Source organism: Amphiura filiformis, chromosome 19 (genome assembly GCF_039555335.1).
Source record: "Amphiura filiformis chromosome 19, Afil_fr2py, whole genome shotgun sequence".
NCBI lineage: Eukaryota > Metazoa > Echinodermata > Ophiuroidea > Amphilepidida > Amphiuridae > Amphiura > Amphiura filiformis.
The window spans coordinates 27064240-27090198 of record NC_092646.1 but is presented as its reverse complement, the minus strand read 5'-3'; the positions used below and the strand labels follow the sequence as shown (position 1 = coordinate 27090198).

General features: G+C 38.8%; 1 protein-coding gene across 1 annotated transcript in view; it reads right to left on the bottom strand.

The window, feature by feature from the left end:
• The window catches only part of LOC140141121 (microtubule-associated serine/threonine-protein kinase 2-like), a 173259-nt gene that overhangs the window by 48628 nt on the left and 98672 nt on the right, over positions 1-25959 (bottom strand). Inside the window, 3 exon segments of the mRNA XM_072162907.1 lie at positions 5598-5709; positions 15537-15569; positions 18031-18194. Coding sequence (XP_072019008.1) covers positions 5598-5709; positions 15537-15569; positions 18031-18194 — 309 coding nt within the window.

The following is a 25959-nucleotide window of genomic DNA, read 5'->3' as shown; positions in this document are numbered from 1 at the left end:
CAAACATTTTACATTAGCAGATAGGCGAGGTCTGCTTGTTCTCTGTTGACAAGGGATAGTCTTCATTGAACGGCTCTTTTCAGAGCCACCAAACCTTTTACATTAGCAGATAGGCGAGTTCTGCTTGTTCTCTGTTGACAAGGGATAGTCTTCATTGAAGGGCTCTTTTCAGAGCCACCAAACCTTTTACATTAGCAGATAAGCGAGGTCTGCTTGTTCTCTGTTGACAAGGGATAGTCTTCATTGAACGGCTCTTTTCAGAGCCACCAAACCTTTTACATTAGCAGATAGGTGAGGTCTGCTTGTTCTCTGTTGACAAGGGGCAGTCTTCAATGAACGGCTCTTTTCAGAGCCACCAAACCATTTACATTAGCAGATAGGCGAGATCTGCTTGTTCTCTGTTGACAAGGGACAGTCTTCAGTGCCATCATTAGGCAAGGGGTGGCCTACATGTCTCATTCTTAGGTACTTTGTCCTGAAGAAGTCAGAGCTACTCCTGACAAAAGCTTGACAGTTCTAAACTTGTCCGACTGTGAACCCCCTAAAAAATTTCTAATTCAAATCATGGTTTCAATCATACTTCTCAAAATCAGACAACAACATTTCAAGAAAATCTAGAGATACAAATCCTTTCCTCGTCCCTTATTCCTCAATACCTGCTCTTTGTCAATAACTGTCAGTTCATCTCATCAGATTTCATTCCCAATCATGGGATTTTTCATCAATGATAATCTCTCTGACAAAACCAATTGAGGGGAAACTTGGACATATGATGGGCATATTGAACCAATACATTGGAAAGAGTGAATCAGAATGTTAACCCCCGGAGCACTACATGCCGATCTAACATTGCCTCTGATTGGTCAATTGCATGATATCTTCACTTCAATCACCAATCAGAATGGAGCTTTGCAAATAATTCAACCCAATTTTTTTGTGTGGTGAAATTATTCTAACAATGTTGCTGATTGGGCCAATTGATAATGATAACTTCTTTTTGGCCAATCGGCAGGTAGTTCTCATGGAGTTTTAACTCAATTGTTAAAACAATTCCCAATTTGAGATGTAATTTCAGAAATTAATATTCTATGTAACTAATATCACTGAAGTAGTGCGGACTCTTGGGAGAATACTACATTCAAGCATGAATGTCAAGAACATAGAGGTTAAACTTGGAGAGTCCAAACTGTGTTTAGACATGTTACTCATAGTCTGTGTTACAGACCATGTGCCTATATTACCCATAGGGAGAGAAACTACTGGGAACCACACTCTCTTGGAAACTATGCTGCTCGCTTTGCTAGCTATTTGCGGGGCTAGTTCTAATGACTTGCCGCTTTGTGGTTCGATGTTGCGGCTTCGCCACTTGCCCACATCAATTGCAAGTAGTCTTTGACAAAGACCAGTTACTCATGGAGGAGATAATGGTGCATCAAAAGAGATTAGACCAAAAGACTACCAACTCTGTCATGTTTCCATGTCACGCATGAGGACAAAACAGTGAACCTCCAGATTATTTTGCTATACATCTGGTAGCATGTCTGTTTGTTTTGGGTTTTTTTAATTTTAAACATTGTGCCAATAATGGGTGCTTAAAGCATTTTTCACCCTGATGTGGCAGTGACATCAGTGCGAATTTCATTGGGTGCAGCTACAAATCGCTAGTGTTCCTCAAAGCGCTGGCGCACACACACGCTTAAAGACACCACATAGATGCATGCACGAAACAGCTGTGTCAACGCTTCGATGTCACTGCCAAAATTCTTTAGTGTTACATGCAGGGGCGGACTGGCCACTGTGGCGTTGTGGCGATCGCCACATGGGCCGCTTGGTTCTGGGCCGCTCAGGGCCGGTTGCTCAAAAAGAAGAGAAAAGAAAGAAAAAGGAAAAGAAAGGAGAAGGGGAGAAAAAGAGAAAGAGAAAAGGAAAAAGAGGAGAAAGAAAGGGAAAATAGAAGAAAAGGGGAGAGAATGAGGAAGGAGTATCTTAAGACATAGGCCCTAGGGCCTGAGGCATAGGCCCGAGAGCCGAGGCCCGAGAGCCGAAGGCGTAAGGCCCAAGACATAGGCCCTAGGGCTTAAGGTATAGGCCCTAACACTAAGCTATTATAGGTCGGCCACTAGGACACCGTCAAGGCATCATCTACAAATGGCCTTTTGAATCAATTCTTTAGACCGTAAACACAGCAAAAGGCCAATACTTTAGATGCGATACAGTAAAAATTTTAAATTTTAAGCCAACAGCAAAATATTGGGCTGGCTGTCAATAGAATGTTGGTATTTCATTGCGGCTGCGGAATGAGGCTAGGGCCGGTATGGGCATTTGGTATTAGGCAGACATAGGAGAAAGAAAGGAAAAGAGAAGAAAGGAGGGGGATCATTGAGGGGGATGAGTAATATAAGGGCATACACAGTGTGCCCGCTGTTTGTCTGCCAGATAGTGATAGGGCCTAAGGCCTGTAGAAATAGGGGCTGATAGGCCTACAGGCACGACTTTCAAGTGACGGGAGTGCGGACATGGGACACCAGTTTGAAACTATACATGCTATAGGGGTCTTTTGGTGAGAGCTTCGACGCCATATAACCAAGGGGGTCATTCAGTAAGGAGGCCTCAAAAGGGGGTTCTTTCAGTGAGACTGGGACAAAACTTGGGTCAAAATATAAAAGTTGACAAAGTTTTGATAATTGTTTTTCAAAAGTCATCAAAATCAGATTTTTTTTTGAGAAACAACGGTGAAAGACTACCAGAAATTTGTCAAAAATTCTTTACAAAGGGATGTCTTATTGTGACAGGAAAAGAAAAAAATAGGGGTCATTGAGTGAGGAGTTCAGTAATTCAGTAAAATAAAAATAAAAAAGTGGTCATTGCGTGAGAGGGAGTTGAAAAATGGGGGTTAATGTGGGTTGTGGCCGCACTGCACGCACATCGCTTCACTCATTTTTAGTGAGTGCCCCCTCCGGCCTTTGGCCCTTTGGGCCACCATCAGCTGTCAAAACTAGCACGGCTAGACCATCATTCGAAAACCTCTGGGCTGGGGTGCTCCTTGTAATGCAGGGATTACATTACATAATACTTACAGCCACATTACTCAGTTCAATACTCAACTCAAACCAATTTCTTTCCCTTTTGATGCGTAGATCCCGGGGATAACCCCCCCCCCCCAATATTTTAAAAGGGATGGTCCATACAAGCCCCCCATAATGACACCTGTAGGCCTATGTGAGTTTCTGACCAAATCAATCTCATATTTGGCCATTTTAGCCTACAAAGTGTCAATTTTTTCGCGCTGCGCGCGAATTTATCCCACTGCATCATCACCGGGTTAGCTTCAATATGCCAAAATGTCTATCAGCGCTTGGCAGCATTTGTACAATAAACTTATGTCGCCAAAAGGTGCTATTTCAAGAATATTTTTCCAACCCCAATGTTAAAAACAAATCTATGCCACTGTGGAGTTTTGTCACGCTCGCTATGAAATGATCAATGCAATGTTTGCCAAAGCTCACTACCATTCGCTAGATGCTGTGAACTACCAAATCGCAATAGTTTAAAAAAGTTGCTATTAACCTTTACCCAGTAGGCCTAAACAATTTTTAGCATTTGTCTTTAATGATTGAATATCAGTACTCACGATATGACAACAAAGTTCTGCAAAGATGTAATTCTATATGTGTGCAAATGAGTCAAAACATAAAACATGCACACTACTTATAAATTGAATAACTGTTGGTTTGATCTTGATTATTGCAAGTGAGTGACATTGGATTAAGAATATTTCAAGTCTGTACAAATGGAATTTGGCTTCAGAAATCGTTGTAAAATCCGGGTTTCCTGACCCCTAGAATAGCTAAAACCCTTAGTTGTCCGGGGCTTCGCCCTGGACCCCACCAGGCCTTTGCCCTGGACCCTACCAGGGGCCCTTACGCTGGCCCCTGGACCCCATAAGTGCGCTAGTCGCCACGCCGCTTCATGGCCTGCGCCTATTTGAGTAATAGGGCCGGTCTTAATAAATTAGCCACGGCCGCCTAAAACCACCAGTCCGCCCCTGGTTACATGCGTTTACCTTTGAAACGCTCAAGCTCAACGACACAAATCACCATCTCAGCAATATGCTCAAGCCCCGGTCCCACTAGGACTCAAATCTATAACTTTCCACTAATTAATGTCTCCACACCATTTATTCATCACATCATACTAAAACCAGGTCATTCAATCCTGGGTCAATTTGATCTAGATTAACCATTATTGCTTATTCAGCACTAATAATGACATAGCATGCCTCACACAGACACCTGTACCTGTTCTAAATGTCACACAAGTGCAAACCAACTGACTACCCATGCATCTGTCTTTTATTGAATTCCCTCTCACTGCATGACCCCTTTTTTGTTTTCCTGTCACCAAAACATCCCCTTGTCAAGAATTCTGGACAATTTTCTGATAATCTCTCATCGAATGACCCAGTTTTTTTCATTATTTTTCTTCAAATTTTTCAAAAATTTTCAAACTTGGATGACTTTTTGAACATTTTGTATCAACTTTTATATTTGGCCCAAATTTTTCTCAGTCTCACGAAAAGACACCCTTTTTTTTAAAGCTTTTCTCCAGTCTCACAGAAAGACCCCCTTTTCTGATGTCTAGTTTTGAACTGCTGTCCGCACATCCCCGTCACTTCCAAAGTCAAGTGCCCCTCCGGTTTGAAACGCTGAAGCTTAACAACACAAATTATCATCCAAGCAAATTGCTTGAGCCTAGGTCCCATCAGGACTAAAGTGTACCTTCACATGTCGCAACTACAACTTTCCCAGTAAAGTCCCCACACCATCATCACATCATACTTAAAACCAGGTCATTCAATCCTGGGTCAGTTTGATCTAGATTAACCGTTATTGCTTATTCAGCACTAATAATGACATACCATGCCTCACACAGACACCTGTACCCGTTCTAAATGTCACACAAGTGCAGAGCAACTGACTACCCATACATCTGTCTTTTACGGAAATACTGATTAACTGTCATAGAAAACGCATCATTTTTGGCAACCTTAAAACGGTGACATTTAAGACGCCAAAAAGGTGCATTTCATGATATTCATCACCAATTTAGGTTAATCCTGATAAATATTTAGTCCATAATTCAGTTTGTGGTTATGAAATCAATAATATCAAATATCCTGGCAGTATCTCACCAACTATCCCATCAATATCATGATTTTTCCATAATTCTGAATAACATTACTTTACCCGGCCCAGTGAATTGCTCTAAGTGATTCGCCAAGCACATGAAGCTTGAAGGAGTGTAGCGTTTTTTTTTAAATGATGTGTGCACTTCTGCTGCTGAACGGAAGACTGACTGCCAATAACTAATTAATCGGTAATATCGATAGCATGCCAGAGCTGTTGACTTCAAGGCAACTGACGCTCCAATGACTGCGATGTTGCTGGCTACCAGCGTTTGATCACTAGCAATTTTTGAATCGCACACTGTGACTGCTAGTATGGTATACCCTTTATCATAAAAGCACCACAGTTCCATAATACACTATATTTACTAACTAAGCCCTCGGCTATGAGACTACTCATCATCACACCCACCTTTAGTTTGGATTCCATCTGCTCCTTGGCCTTGGGGAATCTCTCTTTGTACATGCTATTCATCATAAGAAGCTCCGTATCAACGGTGGGCACCAGCGGACTACTTGCACCACTGCAGTGGGAGATACACAGGACATAAAATACAAAGTCATCAAACAGATTTTAACCAACACTTGCAAACAACAACAAAAAGACCAGTACAAAAGTTTGAATTACTTAATATTAAAATCATCAAACGTTCTTCAAACATTTTAGAAAGTTTCAAATTGACACACTGAGGTTATACTTTTTAAAGTACAAATTAGTAAAGTTTACGTAATAAGCTTAGTATAACTCATAGTATAAAGATAAGGGGGTGACACCTCCTGTTTCAATTCAGCTCATCCAGGTTATTCTTCTTAACAAGTTAAAATTAGTAAGATTGCATCAGGGTGACTTCATGTGCACTAGTCATCAGATGTTATGGAAAAGTGTATGACACCTTAACACAGTATTGATTAACATATAGTTTTATATGCCATTATATACACAGTTAATTAATGACAATTATACACCATTTTAGACACACTTTTTTGGGTACAGATAGAACATGGAGCTTGACAAAGCAAATTTACAAGCAGATCCCGGTCTCCGGGAGAGGAAGGCACTCACAATTTGGCCTGCATGCACCCCTATGAAATCTCCCATTTCCAGGCTCTTTTCACACTCCATGATCCCTCTTTTACATTGTTTTATTTCCTATAATGTCCCACATCCAGTTTAATACCTTGGACAAATGCCTTTTCCTGCTCAATTCATACCAATTTTCAAAAATAAAATTTTATTCCCTGTGCTTGGAACTGGTGGAGGGAGAAAAAGACATACATAATGGACCACATTTAAGCTCGTGCATTGCCAATTCTCCACCAATTTGCAAACCCAAGTTTCCAAGACCCTACATAATCCGATTCCCAAGACCCTATTGTTGGACACCGGAGTGGCAAATACCTACCAAATCAAAATTGAGTACACCCCTTCCACAGTGTCGTTGTACATAATAGTTAGGGTGTTAAGTTTCATGATGAGTTTAGTCATTAAAATCCCTCTTATTCATACAGGAATTGGGAAGTAATATAATATTGATTCATTCACCATGTTCACAGATGCATTTTGTCACCAAAAATGTTAAGACCAACGGATAGGTCACTATATTTATAAAAAGGTCCATCTACAAAGTTTAGAAGCAGTACACAGAACATGCCCAACTTTTAGCAAAATTTTACAATCATTTATACCATTCAAAAAGTGAACACATTATTCATTTGGGGAATAGGAATTGCGCAGGGGAAAGTAAGGCTTTGTAAGTACGATTTTGGAAATATCTTCAACAGGGGGAGTATGAATTTCAAACAAAATGCACACATTAGCGGCTCCATTTGAAATTCACCCTCCCTCAGTGGAAGATTTAGGTGGAAGATTCAGGTTGAATCTTTCTCAGAGGGGTATGAAATTCAAATGGAGCTGCCTAATGTGTTCATTCCATTTGAAATTCATACTCCCCTGTGGAACATATTTCCAAATCTTCTATAGTTGTAGTGTGGATTTTAAATGGAATAGCAGATTATTCATTTGGGGAATAGGAATTGCGCAGGGTAAAGTCAGACATCTGCATGATGGAAAAGCAAAACAAGAAATTGACGCAATTACAGATGATGCAACTATTTGATCATGACATCCATAATATAATTAGGTTGATTTGTATTGGAGGATATTAGTCTAATTTAGTATCCATTATATCTTACATAAACCCAACAGGGATTTATATAACATCCCATTCATATTATTTCCTGTTTCATACATATACAAAATCAATATGGTATATTTCTCTTTAGTACATATAAACATTGTCACTAATCTGATATAAAAATGCCTTCTTTCCAGCTAAGCTTGAGTGGCTTGAGCAATTTCTCCAGACTGGTCCCAGTAGGACTTCAGCTTGTTTCCACATGGGTCAACTGTTTTGATCCGGATTTCCCTATACATATACATGTACCTATGGCTGGTTCGGTCCATGGTTGGATTTACAATGCATCTAACCCTCCCCAACTCTTTCATTGGATTTAGACCTACACTACAAGATTCCTATTAGGGCCGCCTGCACAGGTACACCATACTGTACAGTAACAGAGGAGTACCAGTGCAGTACCACTGCCTGTGGATCCTGTGCAGTAGCAGCATTGGTACAATGTATGTACTTTATGTGTGCACCAGTCACGTACCTTGGCGACGGTGTACCTGTGCAGGCAGCCGCAATAAGAATATTGTAGTGTAATATGTGAAAAGTTACAATACAATGCATCATAATGGACTATTCCAGTTGACAGCCACTGCCACACATTCACCTATGGAAGACATGACCTTAATATCTCTCACGCAGGGGGTGTAGATTTCAAATGGATTCACCCATTCAGGTAAACTGGTTTGAAATTCATGCTCCCTGTGTGGAAGATTAAGGTTATGTCTTCCACATGGGGCATATGGATTTCAACTGGAATAGCCCAATGTTGATGCACTCCACCCCTGGTGAAATTTCCCTGTTTTCAACTTGTTACAATACACTTCTTTTTCTTCTTCTTCTTCTTCGTTAATACTGCTTAACTTCCCTTGACGAGATAACACAAGCAGGGGTGTGGTGTGCGCAGTATAACTTAGTCCTTCAGTTGACTGTCCTGCACTCGCAGATAGTCAGTGGTGGCGGTTTTAAAGTGGTCTGGGTTGCATAAAGATGTAATGGTGTCTGGGAGATTATTCCAATCCCTCATTGTTCTTGCGTGCTGTTCGATGTAGTTATTTGATCCTGATCTGCGGGTACGCCGTTGGGCTGGCGTCAGGTAGTTTTGTACCGGTATAGCGAGGTGCCCCCTATGGCTTTGTGTAGTATGCCAAGTCTATTCGCTTTTCTTCTTGTTGATAAATTGTCCCATTTCAGCTCCCGTATGAGTCCTTGAACACTTGTCTTCCAATCATAATTTTTGTTGACCATTCTGGCAGCCCTTCGTCGGACTTTACCTACTTTTTAGTAAGGTCTTGGGTGTATGGGTCCCACACAGCTGAGCAATACTCGACTGTGGGGCGTACCAGGGTCATATAGGCTGAAGACTTGATATCCTTGGTGCAAGATCCCAATTACGCCGGACAAAACCTTGCAAGATTAAAACATTTTGGCAGTTTTTTATACATGTACTATTACTTCTTACATTTTTAACATAGTGTATTTTTAGCGCAAAAATTGTTTTTGAAAAGTGGTAACATTAGGGCTCCATAGGGCTATTCCAGTTGAAATCCATACACCCTCTATGGAAGAAATCACCTTACTCTTCCACACATGGAGTGTGAATTTCAAATGGGGTTACCTAAATAAGGGACTCCATTTAATTTGCAACCTACACCTTTTGTGGGAGAATATGGTCATATCTTCCATATGGGGTGTATAGATTTTAATTGAAAAAGCCCTTAGCAACTTGCCTAATAAGAAGTACAAAATCTCAGCATTACAAATGTTTCAGCAACACTGATGATTATGACATAAATAATACACAAGTTATATGTGATTATCATATTTTAGCTGTACAGGATAATAGGGTGACTTTGAGTAATGTTGTTGGAAACTTGACCTGAATAAATACAATGCAATAGGTATATGCCTGATTTATATAAATGTCATAAACAAGTCAAAAGTAATAACAGAAACATTTAGGTCTAATTACATGGATGTTTGGATAAATAATGGAAATTGAAGAAATTCTGTCTTTTCCTTCTGATAATTTGACATAACCTTCCTCTTTGTTAATAATGGGTGAGGTGATGTTATTATCAAACATGATGTATGTGTTACTTGCAAGGTTGCCAAAAATATGCAGCTTAAATCATGTGTCACATTGGTTTCTATATGACCCTGTAAATAGTGGTAGCCACAGTCAAAAAGTCCCCAAATATTTCTCATAAGCTATGGTTACTATTCACCCATTGCAAGGTTCCGCCACATGCGAGGAAATCTGACAGCATGCATGAATGGGAATTGAACCAGTCATATATAACATTGCAAAAAGTTACATAATACTTCCTTTCATGTCTATTGCCAGTTTCAGGATCTCCCCGCATATGGCGGAACCGTGCAATAGGCGAATGGAGCAGGAGATGGTTGGAAATCATGTCAACAATCTTCAAAAATCACCCGATGTCAATTAGGCTACCATATCCTCAAAACATGGAATTTTTAGATTAAAATTTTAGTTTTGATCAGTATTTTTAATTTAATTTTCTCATGATGGGATACCTTCCATAAGTCAAAGAATCAGTGGCGATCAACCAATTTTGCACAAATTGCCACAAAAAGTGGAAATTTGTGTGACTTTTTTTGTGTGGTTTTTTGTTTCAAAAAGGGGGGTAAACTGGGGAGAAAAATATCACTGCATAGAATTTGTGAATTTTAAGACCGTCTGAACTTGGCTTATGAAGTGGATTCAACAGTATTCAAGAACACTAACTCAAATATAATGTAAAATGAAATCACTTTCCAAACAAAACTGAAATTATAGAAACAATATTCGTTGGCACAGCTTGAATAATATTCACATAGTAAACAATTTCAATTCTGTTATAATTCAATTATTCATTTCATGACAGCAGATTGACATCAACTGTTTGTTCACTGCAGAGAGCGAGGCAGTTTCACATTGAGAAGAATATAATTAAGAGTAGAACTCGGATCTTCAAAACATAATTAACATTGTCAATTCTAGGATATACTTCAGACAATGCATGTAACATTTGATTTCTAGCTAAGATAAATCCTGTACATATGTTGTACTGATAAGTTGATAACAGATGAACATCCACCTCCCCTTGTATTGGGCTCTTCTGTTTGAAATCCACACTCCCCTGTGGACGATTTAGCAAAAGCCTTATACATAGGGAGTATGTCTTTCTAATGGAATTGGCAAGGGTTAATTATTTTGAGACCCAACTCCCCCTGTTTATAGCTTTACCTAAATCTTCCACAATGGGAGTGAGTATTTCAAATGGAAGTTGACAAATTGTCTATTCTATTTGAAACCCATACTCCCTCTGTAGAAAACCTTGATAGTTAGCATATGTGCTTACTATTGAGTGCTTTTAAAACATGTAAACATGAAGAGCCCCATCCACAAAAGTGTAAAGGGTTTTGGGCAAATCATTGATATAAATGTACCACAACCCCATTTGCTCAGTTGGTAAAGTGCCAGACTTTGGTACAATTTCATGTTTTCAAAAGCCCTCCATAGTACCCACATAGAATGCTAACTTTCAAGTTTTTACAGTATACTGTTAATCTCCACTTTTTTTCAACTGTAAATTTTTTTTGACCAAGAGGGCAGTTATTGACAGTAATTAGCTCCTGGTCATGTCATGTTAGAGACTTAAGTTGGTCATTACAAACTTAATGTTAATCTAGTTTTTTTGTACGTGTCTGTCATCACAAAATTGGGACAACTTGGTCATAACACACTTAATGTTAATCTAGTTAATGTGATATGTCTGTCATCACATAATTGGGACAACTTTCAACAAGTCCAAATGAAGGAAGTGCCCAAGTTAGTTCAATGTGAGTTGATTTGATGAAGGACCTGCAACATGCAATATGACTTGTGTTATGAATGCATTTACTATACATCTTAATCACCTGTCACTTTCTTGTATTCAAATATTGATTTAATGCATTCAATTCTAAAGGGACATGTAATAGGATTGGTCAAATGAATTCAATGTGTTCAAATACATATAAGAGTATGATATTTTAACTACAAAGTTATATCTTTCAAACCTTCCAAACATTTAGATGTCCCACATATGCTGGCACTGTACATGTAGTTCTGGAGCCGTCTTAAAGAATATGCGATGAAACAGTTTGGCTGCTGCAAATCTTCTCCTATATTACAGTTGGTGCATTGTACTGTGGTCCAGGTACTCTTTTTCTCGAAGTCCAATTATAACATGTTTAGCTCTGTTTTTGATGGAACTGTGTTTAACTACACCAGTAGATTGTGCACCAAGCCATGCAGAGCTGGCATACTTCAGCGGAGAATGTATCATAGCTGTTATGTTTGTTGATGAATACAATGAACAATAGGGGTCCCAATATGGATCCTTGTGGGACACCAGCATCAATCAACTGCACATTTGAACTAATCCATTCAGGACAACAACCTTCACTGGCTTGAGAGATCTACAGTTGACTAGATAAGTGTTGCAGTAAAGCCAGATGTGCAGACATTAATGCCAAAAGCTCTGCTGATGCTAATGCAGTCAAGAGTGCATCTTCCCTGATGTTCTTCCGTGCTGTTAAGTCAGTCAGCGAGGCATTGTGTATGAATTATGGTCAGGTTTACAGAACTCTTCTTGCAAGGCAATGCACAATGTTGGCTTTTGAATGTCTGATATTTACAGTCACAATTCTGCCTTGTTATAAGGCTCATGTTATGGGTTTAATTCCAAGAATTCTCTTTAATAATAGGCACAAAAAAAAGCAAAAGGAGCTGAAAATAGATGCAAACATCTTCTTTTAACAGTTTATGGCACAAAAGTATTCTCACCCAGAATTCTCGCTCAATTAATTTTTAACAGACTTAAATGCCATTGTTCCCAAGAATACTGTTTCTTTGTATATCTGTTTCTGTGAAAAAGACATTTAACTGTCTATTCTTGTCCAGAATGTAATTTTTCTTTCTTTTTTCCATGTGATTTCATACATGTGACTGTACGCACGTGCAAGTACACATCCCTGCATTTTTGTACACATGTAACCTTTTCTTTAGCATCACATCAGGGGTAGCGCATACACCATGACAAGAGCACTAATGGCGCTGTGGCTCTGCACTTTTTGGTGACACTGAAAGTAATTGTTCTTGGGAGTCAAATGCGCAACAAGTGAAATCAATTTAGTATATGAGCCAATCCATGTCAACTCCACGGATGTGCACCGCAGCACCTCTTTCTGTGTGGTAGTAGATATTGGCGAGAAAATAAAATCCTGAAAATTTGAGATTCAGATTCCATTTCTTTTTCCTGTGGCAGAAATTTGAAATTTAGGGGGGGGGGGTCAGCATAAAAAATGTGTCGTAACGCTTTGGTAGGACATTTTGGTGGGACATCCCATATTGAGCCTATTAGAATACTTTTAGCTGAGATCCCAATTGAACATTTTTTGTACATTTGTGATCTCTCTCCTTGCGATCTCTCTTTGGGATATTTTCACAAACCCACATGACAGAAATGGCGTAAAACCAAGTATAACACTATACAACTACAATATCTAGTAATACATAAAGTGCAGCATGAAATATGTTTGGTAAATGGTTTTTAAGCAGAGTGAATCAATTCATTTCACAAATAACAGCATTATTATGAGCTTCAAATCACAACACTGTGAATGAAAAAATTGGAAGTGATGCAGCATGATGTATCAAAAATCACTTATTTACACTATATCAGCTCAAAATTACAATAATTTTACAAAATTACACTGTTACTAATCTAATTAGAATTTCATCAAAATATACCTGTGAACATAATGATTTTTGTGCAGGGCAAAATCTGTTGACAACAGCAAATGTTTACTTCAGCAATGGCTGTGAGCATGGAAGAAATACATCATCAAATTTGGGCTATTCCGGTTGAAATCCATACACCCCCTATGGAAGACATGGCGTGTGCATTTCAAATGCGGTTACCTGATGGGTGACTCCATTTGAAATCTACACCCCCTGTGTGGGAGATATTAAGGTCCTGTCTAGCACTACTTTCGGGCTCTGTAGCTTTAGTATACTGTTGGCCACTCACACTTCGGTGCAGCGCTTCAGGCTGGCCTTGTGCTACACCCTTGCTAAGTTCTTGAGGGCCACAGACTGGCATCGCACTTTGCGTTCAGTCCAGCAGGAAGGGCTGGTTACACGCTACATGCTTGCTAAGTCCTTGAGGACTAGGTCCTAATGGATTTCAACTAGAATAGCCCAATACATCATTAATTCTACATCAATTTACCAGGGATAGGCATACTACAGTCTTACAAATCAGCAAAAATTACACAGATTGCTTTCTTGCGCTTGCTTATTTACATTTTAGCAACACTTATTTTGGGGTACAAAGTACAGAAGTTAAAAATACTGTAATGAAAAATGCTCCTCCTTATTTACACAAGATAGACACACAAACGAACATTAAAACGAGCAACAGACATTAACAGACAAACAGCCGTAACGACATAATCTTAACACAATCACTCATATGTTATGGGTACACTGGGATGAAACAGATTTCTAAAATCACATAATTTTAATATCATGTGTAGATTTTCTCTCTTGAATAAAAAATTTCACTAGATCTTTTGCATGCCATTGAAGTCTGCAAATGAAGATGACATGCTTTGAAGAAAATAATGTACTAATCAGCAAACATGTATGCCATTTTTACATTTTAAAAGGGGAGAAAGGGATGTCGAACTCAAAAGATTAGCGTATTAGCGAGATGGGAACACGAAAAGGAATGATTTTTTACAAATTCGCACCATTCTGAAAACTTGAGATCATTAGCAATAACTTCAGATTTTAAATTTCTTAAACTTGTCATAGAAGAACACCAATCCTACAATTCACAGTCTCATAACCAACTGTAATGATCTGCAATTATAGCAGGCCATGTCTACAATATTCTCAATAGTATAATGAGATAATACTGTATATGGTAAGGTAGTATGAGATTAGACTATGAAATTCATCATTCATCAGTAAAACACAATTTTTGAGTAGAGATGTTCGGTGCAGCATTTAGTGCAGTGTAAATGGGTGACACCAAATGTACATACTTCTGCCAAATATTTTGCTGCAGAAATTATTATCCTGGATGAAGTATCGTTTTGAGGGTCAATGGGCTATTCCATTTAAAATCCACACTACCCCTGTGGAAGATTTTGGAAATATCTTCCACAGGGGGAGTATGAATTGTAATTTGCATATTAGGTAGCTCCATTTGATTTTCATACACCCTCTGTGTAAGATTCAACCTGAATCTTCCGCAGAGGGAGGGTGAGTTTCAAATGGAGCTGCCTAATGTGTTAATTCCATTTGAAATTCATACTCCCCCTGTGGAAGATATAATTTCCAAAATCTTCCACATGGGGTAGTGTGGATTTTAAATAGAATAGCCCTAATAACAGGATAGTGTCTGACTGTATGGTCAAATTCATGCCAATTCTGTAAATATCTTGATATATAATGCATGGCAGAAGTATGTAACATTCGTCAATGGAGATGGACAAATAGTTAGAATAAAAAAAGATGTACGAGTAAAACGATAATCATGAGTAAAAATCTTACGAGTGTTTTCTGGCGGTCAAGAGATTTTTCTTGTCTATATCGCTTAAGCTTAACCAGGACAAACTGTATCAGTGAGGAAGCATGTAGGATGGACAAATAGGCAAAATGTATTAACCCCCTGAGCACTACCTGCCAATCTAACATTGCCTCTAATTGGTCAATTACATGATATCTTCACTTTAATCACCAATCAGAATGGAGCTTTGCAAATAAATCACCCCAATTTTTGTGTGTGGTGAAATTATTCTAACAATGTTGCTGATTGGGCCAATTGATAATGAAAACTTCTTTTTGGCCAATCGGCAGGTAGTTCTCATGGGGTTAACTCAACTCTTTGATTTCAACAAGCTGTTAAAAGTTATGAGAAAGATTACGCACAGATGCAAGTCCTAAAAGCGTGTACAATCCTGACATTGATGAGACATCAGGTGTTTTTTGTAAGCATAGAAGTTTATACAGCCATCTGCATTCATCTGTTATATGATATGTTATGACTTTATTTGCACAAAATTGTGGCCCGGAGGCAGACTTGCATTCCCTTGTCACTTACCTATAGGATATTCCTACTGCCACGGACCATTCCCTTTTAAAGAGAATTTATTTGCACTATTATGAGAATTGTTTTAGGAATACTGTATATGTTCCTGAGGGTTATTTTTTCTTATACTTTACAAGCACTTTGAGATGCAAAATAAACAACATGTAAAAAGATATTTTTATACAGCATTATATTTCACTACGCGTAAAATTTGTGCAATAAACAACCCATGTAATTTCTTTGACCACCAAAACTGAAAAAAAAATCTGTATGTGAAACAGAAATTGTAGAATTTCAGACTTGAAAGATATTCCAGAAGAGCTTACTAATTTGTCACACACTCTTTGAATGCCCTTATTTGCTTTGTAAGGACTGTTCACAAATCGCAAACAATATGAACGCTCATTCACATCTGACTCTTTTCATCTCATTCTCACGATCCGGTTCAACAAGAGAGCAAGCAGATTGCTCACAACTGCTCGCCCATCTTTTCTAAGGGTAGTGACGCATCTCATTACCGATTTGCAAACATAAGAGATGTAATTACTGCCACGGCAACAGAAGTCCTGACAATGGTTGATCATATTATTAGAAGTTAGAACTGTTGCATTTTTCCCCCTTTGGATGCATTTAAGGGGTCGGATTGCAATGTTTGCACAGTATTTTTGTGGGACATGAGTGCACATCGGATATATCGAATTGCATTCTGAATACAAGGAATGTCCTCCTGATATCAAGTAATCCAAAAATTTCCTGAAATCTTTGAAACATCTTGTTTTTCGTTGTACAGAATTATGTTTCCACATCTTTAAACATTTGACCCCTCTCCCTGCCCTCCTTTACTCTTCTCTATCTCATTCCTCTTTCCCCTCTCACTCCTCTCTTTCCCATGACATATATCCCACTAACTCCTTTCTCTCTCCCTCTGGTCCTCTATTTACTAGCTAGCATCCTTTCAAACTGATTCATCAAGTGCCTATTATATCAAGTGCATATCAACTCTTACAGCCTGTATAATGCCATCTATTATCAATTGCCTCACATTGTGTGCTCTACAAACAAGTGACACACGTGGCAGCCCTGACTTAAATGGGCTATTCCAGTTGATATCCATACACCCCATGGAAGACATGACCTTAATCTCAGGGAGTGCAGATTTCAAATGGAGTACCCATTCAGGTAAACCCATTTGAAATCTGCACTCCCCGTGTGGGAGATTAAGGTCATGTCTTCCATAGGGTACGGGTGTGTGTGGATTTCAACTGGAATTTACCTTGATGAGAAGCTTGAATGGGCTATTCCAGTTGAAATCCACACACACCCGTACCCTATGGAAGACATGACCTTAATCTCCCATTTGAAAATCACACTCCCTGTGTGGAAGATTACGGTCATGTCTTCCATAGGGGGTATATTGTTTTCAACTGGAATAGCCCAAAAAGGGTAACATAAAAGCTGATTCCAGAAGGATGCTTGATATCGTCATCTGCCTCACATGTCTTATCTCAACAGGCTGCCTTGTGTGAATTTTATTATCATTGTTGTATTTCATATTGCATGCTGAAGAAGCATCAGCATGCTTCTTTCTTTTATAAATGGACATGGGATTGTGATATTGTAATAACACCTCAAAATTAATATATGACATTAATTTTACAGCGTATCGCATCACAATTAAATGACACTAATAAAAGAATCACACAAGGCAGCCATTTGTGATATGACAGTATGTGATGCAGATGACGATAGGAATCCAATACCACTTGTGGCAAATGGACAGGAACTATTCATTCCTTGTGACTGGTATGGATCAATTACAAGGGGCTTGCATAGGACGTACAAAATACAAGCCAGGTCTTTTACTTGGAATTTCATTAAAACAATTTATGATTGTATTCACGCAACTGACATCTTACATCCGTTTGGAAAGAGTTGAAACACACTTTTTTTGAAATATGGTACACCACTTATGCACACCAACTACGCAAAATGTGCTTTGAGTGTTGTGCGATGCCAAGACCAACGCATGGTAATGGCCGAGCTTTTGTGAATTTACGTTGGCATAAGTTTGACTTTATTGTCGCACGTATAGACAAAAAAATAATAATTTACACCCATTACAAGCTAGGTACACTCTTGTGATGTCATACATCCTTTTCAATATGGTCTATACAGAAAATAAATGGGCTATTCCAGTTGAAATCCATACACCCCTATGGAAGACATGATCTGAATCTTCCACACAGGGAGAATGAATTATTTCAAATGGGGTTACCTGAATGGGTGACTCCATTTGAAATCTACACCCGTCATCCCCTGTGTGGGCGATGAAGGTCATGTCTTCCACTGGGGTGTATGGTTTTTAACTGGAATAGCCTAGATAGGAACAGGTCAGTCTTTTTTGGAGCAAGTCACCCAAACATTCAAATTTCTTAGTAATTCCCATCCATTTGCACCACACTTCATTCAAATCCAACTTCACCCACCCTCCTTGGTTAACACATACCTAATGCTTCTGGAGCGTTGCCTGAAAGAGGGCGACCTCCTTCCGTCTTCCTCATTGGACACATTGCCATCACTGCTGCTGAGCTGCTGCGACAGAAGGCGTAGGTCTTCAGCTGTTGGTTGGAAAGGAAGCTGATGAAGTCGTTCTTGACTGGAACAGGATGACTGCAATAACAGAAGAAGAAAATTTTCAAGAATTTGGTTAGAAACTTAAGATTTATCCACTATATAAAATTGTATGGTTATGTACTGTGTAAGCCATTGTTTTCATGTTCAGAAGTTTTGGAAAATTGCTTTGTTGTGTAATCTTTACAAATATGTTATTGCGAATCTATATAACCACATTCCCATAGAGGTTATGCATATGAGGTATCATATGTAAATATGGCGGACTACTCAAATGCATTCAACAAAAGCATGATTGCAATCTACCGCGACAGTTTGTCTCACACACATAACAAATGCACTACAATCAAATAGGTTGATGACAACATTTGATTGAATGGACTGCACACTGCACCATGATTATGGTGAAGGACACCAGTTCAAATCCTTTGTTTGGAGCCAAGAAATAATGTCATGCACAACCTCTATACCAATGCAAGAAATCCACGAAAATAAACCATATGAAAATTACAGCTTACACAGTGCTTCCGGTGTATGATTACTACTTACTACATTGTGATAACTCTTGCTAAGTTTTTTAAGTTTCCTGCACAATATATGAGTGCATCTTGACTCCCTCCAATGAGACATGTTTACATCCAGGAATCTGTTGAGTCCACTTAGTCCACTGATTTGATTAGGTATCAAAGAATGCACTCTATGCTCAAACACCATGCTCAAGTGTGATCAAAGTTAACCATTCAAACACCAGCAGCAAAGAATGACTGAACTGAATTCATATTTCTACATCACACATTCACCACGGCCACAACCAAAGGAATTCATATCAGTTTTAATACACACTTCACAGTTCCTGTCATATGGCTATTCCAACTGAATCTGCCACACCCCTGTAGAGGATTTCAAATAACATCTGCCACAGAAGGAGTATGTTTTTTTTTAAATACAATTGGCTAGGGTTAATTATTTTGAAACCCACACTCCCCCTGTATTATGGCTTTACCGATATCTTCCACAACCAGAGTAAGGATTTCAAGTTGAAGTTACCTAAATGTGTATTCTATTTGAAACCCATCCGCTCTCGGTGGAATACTTTAGTTAAATCTTGCACAGAGGGAATATGGATTTCAAATGGAACAGCCCATAAACAGGATGGTTTGAATGGAAGGCAAATGCCTGATAAGATGATAAGAAAATTAGGTGTCACAGCCAAACATGAGATACAATCTAGCCTAATTTCATGCCTAATGTTATGCAGCTGGAAATGCTTTGTTTTCTATGCAAGGTTGCCAGAAGGTCCTTTTACCCACCCAATAGGGATACTTTCAAAGGGCTGACCGCACCTTGGTTACTTTTGCAAGTATCAAAGTGTTTGTTTGTTTGTTTGTTTTATTTCTTCTTTAACCTGGGACACTCAATCAGTTGAAAACACAATTAATCATCTGTTCTTCCTTGAGGCCCAGGGTGTGGCAGTATATTCAATGGCAATTTCTTATTATTTTGCAATTGTTCACAGCTTTCCGTTTTCCCAATGAGTTCAGTTGCCCTTTCCAAGAGTTTTATGGCCACTTTATTGATACACCATTTCTGTAATTCCCAGAAACCTTTGTCAGTAATTTCCAAAAGCCTTTGCGAATTTCACTCTAAATATGGTACACTGATGCGCATTGTTATTATTTTGTGCAGTGACGAAGTCCACATCGATATCAATGGATTCTGTGAATGGCCGAAAAGATGAATGTAAATACAGGTATAGGAACTAAGTGCTATGAACCAAGTGGTAATCCACCCAACTGATGTGATTTCTTAACTAGAATTATTTTATGCACCCAGATTTTAATTTGCCTTTAATTTTGCACTCTTTAATTCCGAAAAACGCCAGATGGAGGTACACTATATCTCCAAGAGCCAAAAATTAAAACAGATTTAGTTTTACCATAGCATTACACACAGGGCAATTTTGAGTCTGTACTCTTTGTGTATAATTAATCTCTATGGTGGATTTACCATAGCGTTTTACACAGGCCCATTTTGAGTTGGTACTCTTTGGGTATAATCTCTATGGTGGATTTACCATAGCGTATACACACAGGGCAATTTTGAGTTGGTACTCTTTGGGTATAATCTCTATGGTGGATTTAGCATGGCATTACACACTGGGCAATTTTGAGTCTGTGCTCTTTGGGTATAATCTCTATGGTGGATTTACCATAGCATTACACACAGGGCAATTTTGAGTACATACTCTTTGGGTATAACCTCTATGGTAGATTTACCATAGTGTTACACACAGGGTAATTTTGAGTCTGTGCTCTTTGGGTATAATCTCTTTGGTGCCTTTCCATTAAGAATTATAATTGGGCTACTTAGAGTGACATCTGCCGCCATCTAGATGTGGTACTCCCCATGTCTTTGGTCTAAAACACTGTGGCAACACTGTTTCCACTCTCCTTTTCCATGAGGAAGTTGCCAAACATGTCCAAAATTCAACTCATACATAAATCTGTATTTTATTGTACAAAGGGTCTACTATGCAAGTAGTCATTAAAATGTGGTGTTGAACATTTGCAGCTGGTAACAAACAAGCACTTTTCAACTTTTGGAATTTTATATATCTTGAGTTGAAGAAGATGTGATTTGGTGGATTATAATATAATGCTCAGCATCTATTTTACTATTTTACAATCGCTACTTGTCTCTCATGCATTGTCTGTTAATGCCTTACTGATGATGTTGAATCCCCAGGTCTCTTGAATACTTGGTTGCAAAGTTATGAACCTTTAATATTCATTTTCTTATGCTTTTTATTGTTTTTTATCCTCACTTTTTGCCTATATCTCAGTTTCATTATTGCTGACTTCAGCCTGAGTGGATCAGATTAGGTCACATAAGAGCAGTACTTCTAGCACAACTATAATAGTTTGTAAAATGAAAGCAGATTTAATCATTTTACCCAATATCCACTTGGATTTGTTTACAGGAAATTTTAGAAATGATATCTATTGGCAATCCTGATGAACTTATTTACGGAGATTTAATTGTTTTTTCTTCATCAAATTTGAAACAGTAATACTTTCTATCCACTTTCACAGGGCACACAATATGCATGACCTAAGTTACACAACAACCATGGCACAAGGCCTCAAATCGAACGGTTTAAGAAAATAACGCAGCAATGCTCATGTCTACACCTGATTATCAAGAATGGAATATAGGAATGCAAGATAAGGCACTAACCTGTCATGATACATTGAAATAAACGACAATATGTCCCTTAAGCAGGTGAAATGTTCAGTTTAAAAATACTCTGCTTTTATCTCGCAATTTACAGAAGCTGAATTTACAGAAAAAGATGCAGAGATATGTTGCAACAATGTTAGATATACGACAAATAAATGATAATTTCTCTTTCTGATCAAGTCATAGTTTTTACCAAATCATGTGATTAAGCCTAAATTTTGCGAACATTGATAGTCTGAATTTCTTTTCCTGAGTTTGAAATTAATGTGATCGCAAATTAGAGATGCTTCATGGCTAGTACGGTTAATTTGGAAGGGTGGTGCTCCGCGTACACAAGGAAGGCACGTGTCACAAGCAATGTTTGGGAACTGCTAAGAACATGAATGAACTTGCAACAGAGTTCACTCACCACCTGATGTAAAGGAAGCAAGGAAGTTCTTTCCCCTTTTGGTAAGCCATGTGTGCTGTATGTTACAAGGGGTTTGATACAACTTTCAGTCAAAGTAAATATTTCTAACTAAAGTGGTTCAACCTCAAATCCTGTTTTTACATATAAAAACTTTGCCAACTGCAACAGGGTTTTGAGTAGGTTTATTCATTAAATACTGATAACTTGTTGTTGCTAACAAGAAGGAAAAAAGCTCTCAAAGACTATTTCATCATAATTTAAAGATTGAAATTTAAAACAAAAAATAGACAGTTGAATGGGAGTGATGCCGTGGCAATTTATAATAATCTTTAATAATAAAATGCATTAATACTGGTAGTTTATAATATAAATGAAGTCACATTCTTCTTTTGTAGTGTATAATTCGTGGTTGTACATTTTAACAAATCAGGGATATGCATTTACTCAGTTGCTTGTCCAAAACTCCAATCCATTAAAGACAGGCTTAGAATTTTTCCACCCGTCTAATTTTAAAATTGCCTGTCCGAACGACCGGTGGACGGGTCTCTGGCTAACACAGTCAGAACCAAGGCTACCCGCCTGCTCTCTAATTTCAAATAATGAGACTTTGGCAATTTGCAATCTTTTAATGTCACAAACATGTAAGCAACAACAAGAATCTCTGCTTCTAACACAAAAGCACAGGTAAAATTGTGATATCCAACAATGGTCCTTGCACTTTCCTGATGTAGAAAAACTGGTTTTGATAATATATAAAGCTTTGTCATGTGCAAGTGGTATCCCTGTTATAATCAAGTACAACTTGACTGTTAAAGGGAAGAACCAAACCTTGGCAAAAGTACCTGATGAAAGACAGAAATAACACTATCAGTATCATCATTTCAACTTTAATCAATATCAAATCAAGTTCCCAAACAGGTGATTATATGAAGTTACACCATAAGTCACTTTTCCTGATGACAAATCATTATCTTTGTCTGATTTCATGGGTTAAAATGTCACTTCAAATTGAAGACTATTTTACTAAATTTCACATTGTGATAATGTGATATGGTCATTGCAGGAGAGTACAAAAAAGTGATTCAAGCTTGATATAAAGCATTGCCATATACAGCTAGTTCTGATATATGAGACCACTGCTTTAACCCTAAATGTGCCCATGGTTTTTTTTTGGGGGGTTTTGCTATCGGAAGGAAAGAACAAGCGAAAAAGGAGAGAAGATGAACAAAGAAGTCACTTAGAACCCCTGGATTCGAACCTGGGACCCTCGCATACCACGCTGAAGATCACCAACCTGTAGCCAGTGGGGTGTCACTCAGGCCCGACAGAAATTCCCTGGGTATATATGACTTGAGCTGATTGCACCATCGCATCACATGGAATGCATGCATGCCCAGTGCTTTTCATAGTGAGCTTTAGTGAACTCTGGTAGTGTTAGGGTTAACAAGGCCTAAATCTAGGAAAAACATGTTAACTAACCCTAACCGTGCCCATGGTTTTTTTGCTATTGGAAAGGAAAGAACAAAGGAGAGAAGATTCGAACCTTGTACCCCTTGCGTGCCACGCAGAAGATCACCGACCTGTACCATTCCCTGGGTATATATGACTAAAGCTGATGGCCTCATTGCATCACGTGGAATGTGTACATGCAGAGTGGTTTTCATAGTGAGCTATAGTGAGCTCTGGTAGTGTTAAGGTTAACTCAGTACACAAGAACAATGCATAAGTTTTAGGGGTGAAAAACAGCAAAAGTGCTTGATAAAAGATAAAAATAACTGTCAAAATCATCATCTCAACCGCAATCAATTATATCAAAAGTTCCAAAAACAGGTGATTATATGAAGTTACACCATAAGTCACAATTGCCAATGACAAGTAGTTGTCTCTGGGTGACATCGTGGCCCATCTATGCCACCTAATTATTGTATGCAACTAAATTGATGTCGACACAATGCAATGACAGTGTCTATTTGATACCTATTGCTCAACACACAACCATGACTTCCATGCAATGACGCAAATTCGGAGTCCGTTTAAAGTTTAGTACACGAATACCTTTCTTTGGGAATTGTCCTTTCTAACCCTAACCACCTTAAACCATACAAAACTGTACAAGCTGGGTGGTGGTGGACTGATGGTGGGGTCAGGCAACCCCCTCCCCAATTTGAGTAAGGGGTTGTGTAGCTTGGAGGCAAACTGTCAGAAATGCAGGCCAACTGCAGTTTGACACCGCAGTTTCGGTATGCATGAAAACTGGTCAATATACATTAGACTGAACCCTCAGGCTCTAAGCCGACATTGGAGGCAATGAAAGTACTGCAGACCACCAGCACCTCCACTGTGCGTCCATAGCCAGCATGCCCAGCCCTCCTCAACACGCCTGCAACACACCCTCTCTTTTTTGCCTCTGACCACACCTATGACACATTCACGCCAAACACCTCTTCAGCATGCCTACTAACCCTAACTGCCCAAACCTAAAAAAATGTACAGGCTGGGTGAGTAAGGGGATAGGGGAGATTTTCTTTCACTATCAGTTCCCATGTTTTAGCACTGAATAAATAGTATAAGCAATATTCACACTAACTCAACTGTATTTATAGCAATCCTTTGTCGCAATCAAATTTCAGATTGCATATTGAATTGCGACTTTTTTAAAGTGTAACCGAGGTCTTAGTGTATTGAAGCTTACTAATCAAGATGAAGAGGGATGATACTTGCTGGTGTAATGATAATATGGGTGTTAACGCTAATAAGGAGAGAATTATCATCGCTTAGGATGTACACTAAACCTGTTTCAGTGCTAATCACGTTCAGAAAGACTGGGGTAGTGATAATTGATGTGGGAGGAGTATGACATGGGTGATGAAGAATTACGTGTAACATGTGAAAACTGAGAGTGATTCATGAATAGTACTCGGGACTTTCAGACTCTCTAGCTTAATTATTATCCAGCTATTCTCGATTAGTTCACCTTATAACAGGTGCCGGGGTAACCCCAGCCCGGGAACTGGTTCACCTGAAGCTCGGTAATGATGTAGATGCATATTTCGCTTGGTCGCTGTATCAAATGCGCATGCGTAACGTTTAATCATGCAGTGTACACACAGTCACACATGCATATAAGGGAGGTTTGTCTGCATGCTTCCAGCAAAATGGCACATATGAAGCAGCACCTACGCCATGTTTTTTGGGATTTTCATATAGACATTTTGAATCCTTGCAAATTTCATGCATACTTTCTGTTCTTTTGCTATCAATAACAAATATGTTTCACATACACTTTTGATATTTACAGAAGAAAGTTGGCTTAAATCGTCAAGTAAACTATAGTATGACCACCCTCATAATATAGGATCCATGGTCTGGTACATAACATAGCATATAAGCTAGGGAGGTTAGGCTTATTTAGTATGACTTCAAGCAGAATGAGACTCCTAATTTTGCTATAAAAAGCAGATGTAAAGAAGGGAAGTTTGGACTCGTCAAGGATTGTGGCATGAATACACAACAATCTGACCAGGTACAGTTTTAAAGAGGGGTAATAAGCAACAATTTCCCATTTACAAGCCAAAAATATTCTTCATCGGATTTGTGTGGGCCGCACATGTTACAAGTAAAGAGGAAGCATCTACAGTATTCAGCAAGGTTTTTCAACAGTCTGCCGATTTGGCGCTGTGCTTAGTGCAGTGCTGAAGGACCTTGCTGAAAACTATAGTAAAAATATGTAGTTAAATAGGTGCATAGTGTGGGTAAATTGTGACATAACCCAATGGGTATAAAGCCCGGGGGGATCACTCCTATTGTGACCTGTACACCATCCGCGATAATGAAAACGCGTAAAAGGGTAGTTTTTTTTCGTGGGTAGGCACGATACTGGGCGTGCGTAACGCGTTTAGGGTGTCAAAAACATGAAATATTGGAAAAAAGGGTAGCAAAATTGCAATTGTTAATACGCGGAAATGAAATTTAGGGTATGAAATTTGATGCAAGGAATAAAATCCCTGTTTAGGGTGTGAAAACACCTGTTTAGGGTATTGTTTTAGCCAAGGGTTAAATCCTTGTTTAGGGTGCTTTTCGAAAGTTAATTATCGCGGATGGTGTACAGGCCACAATGTGAGTGACCCCCCCCCCCCCGGGGTATAAAGGGATATT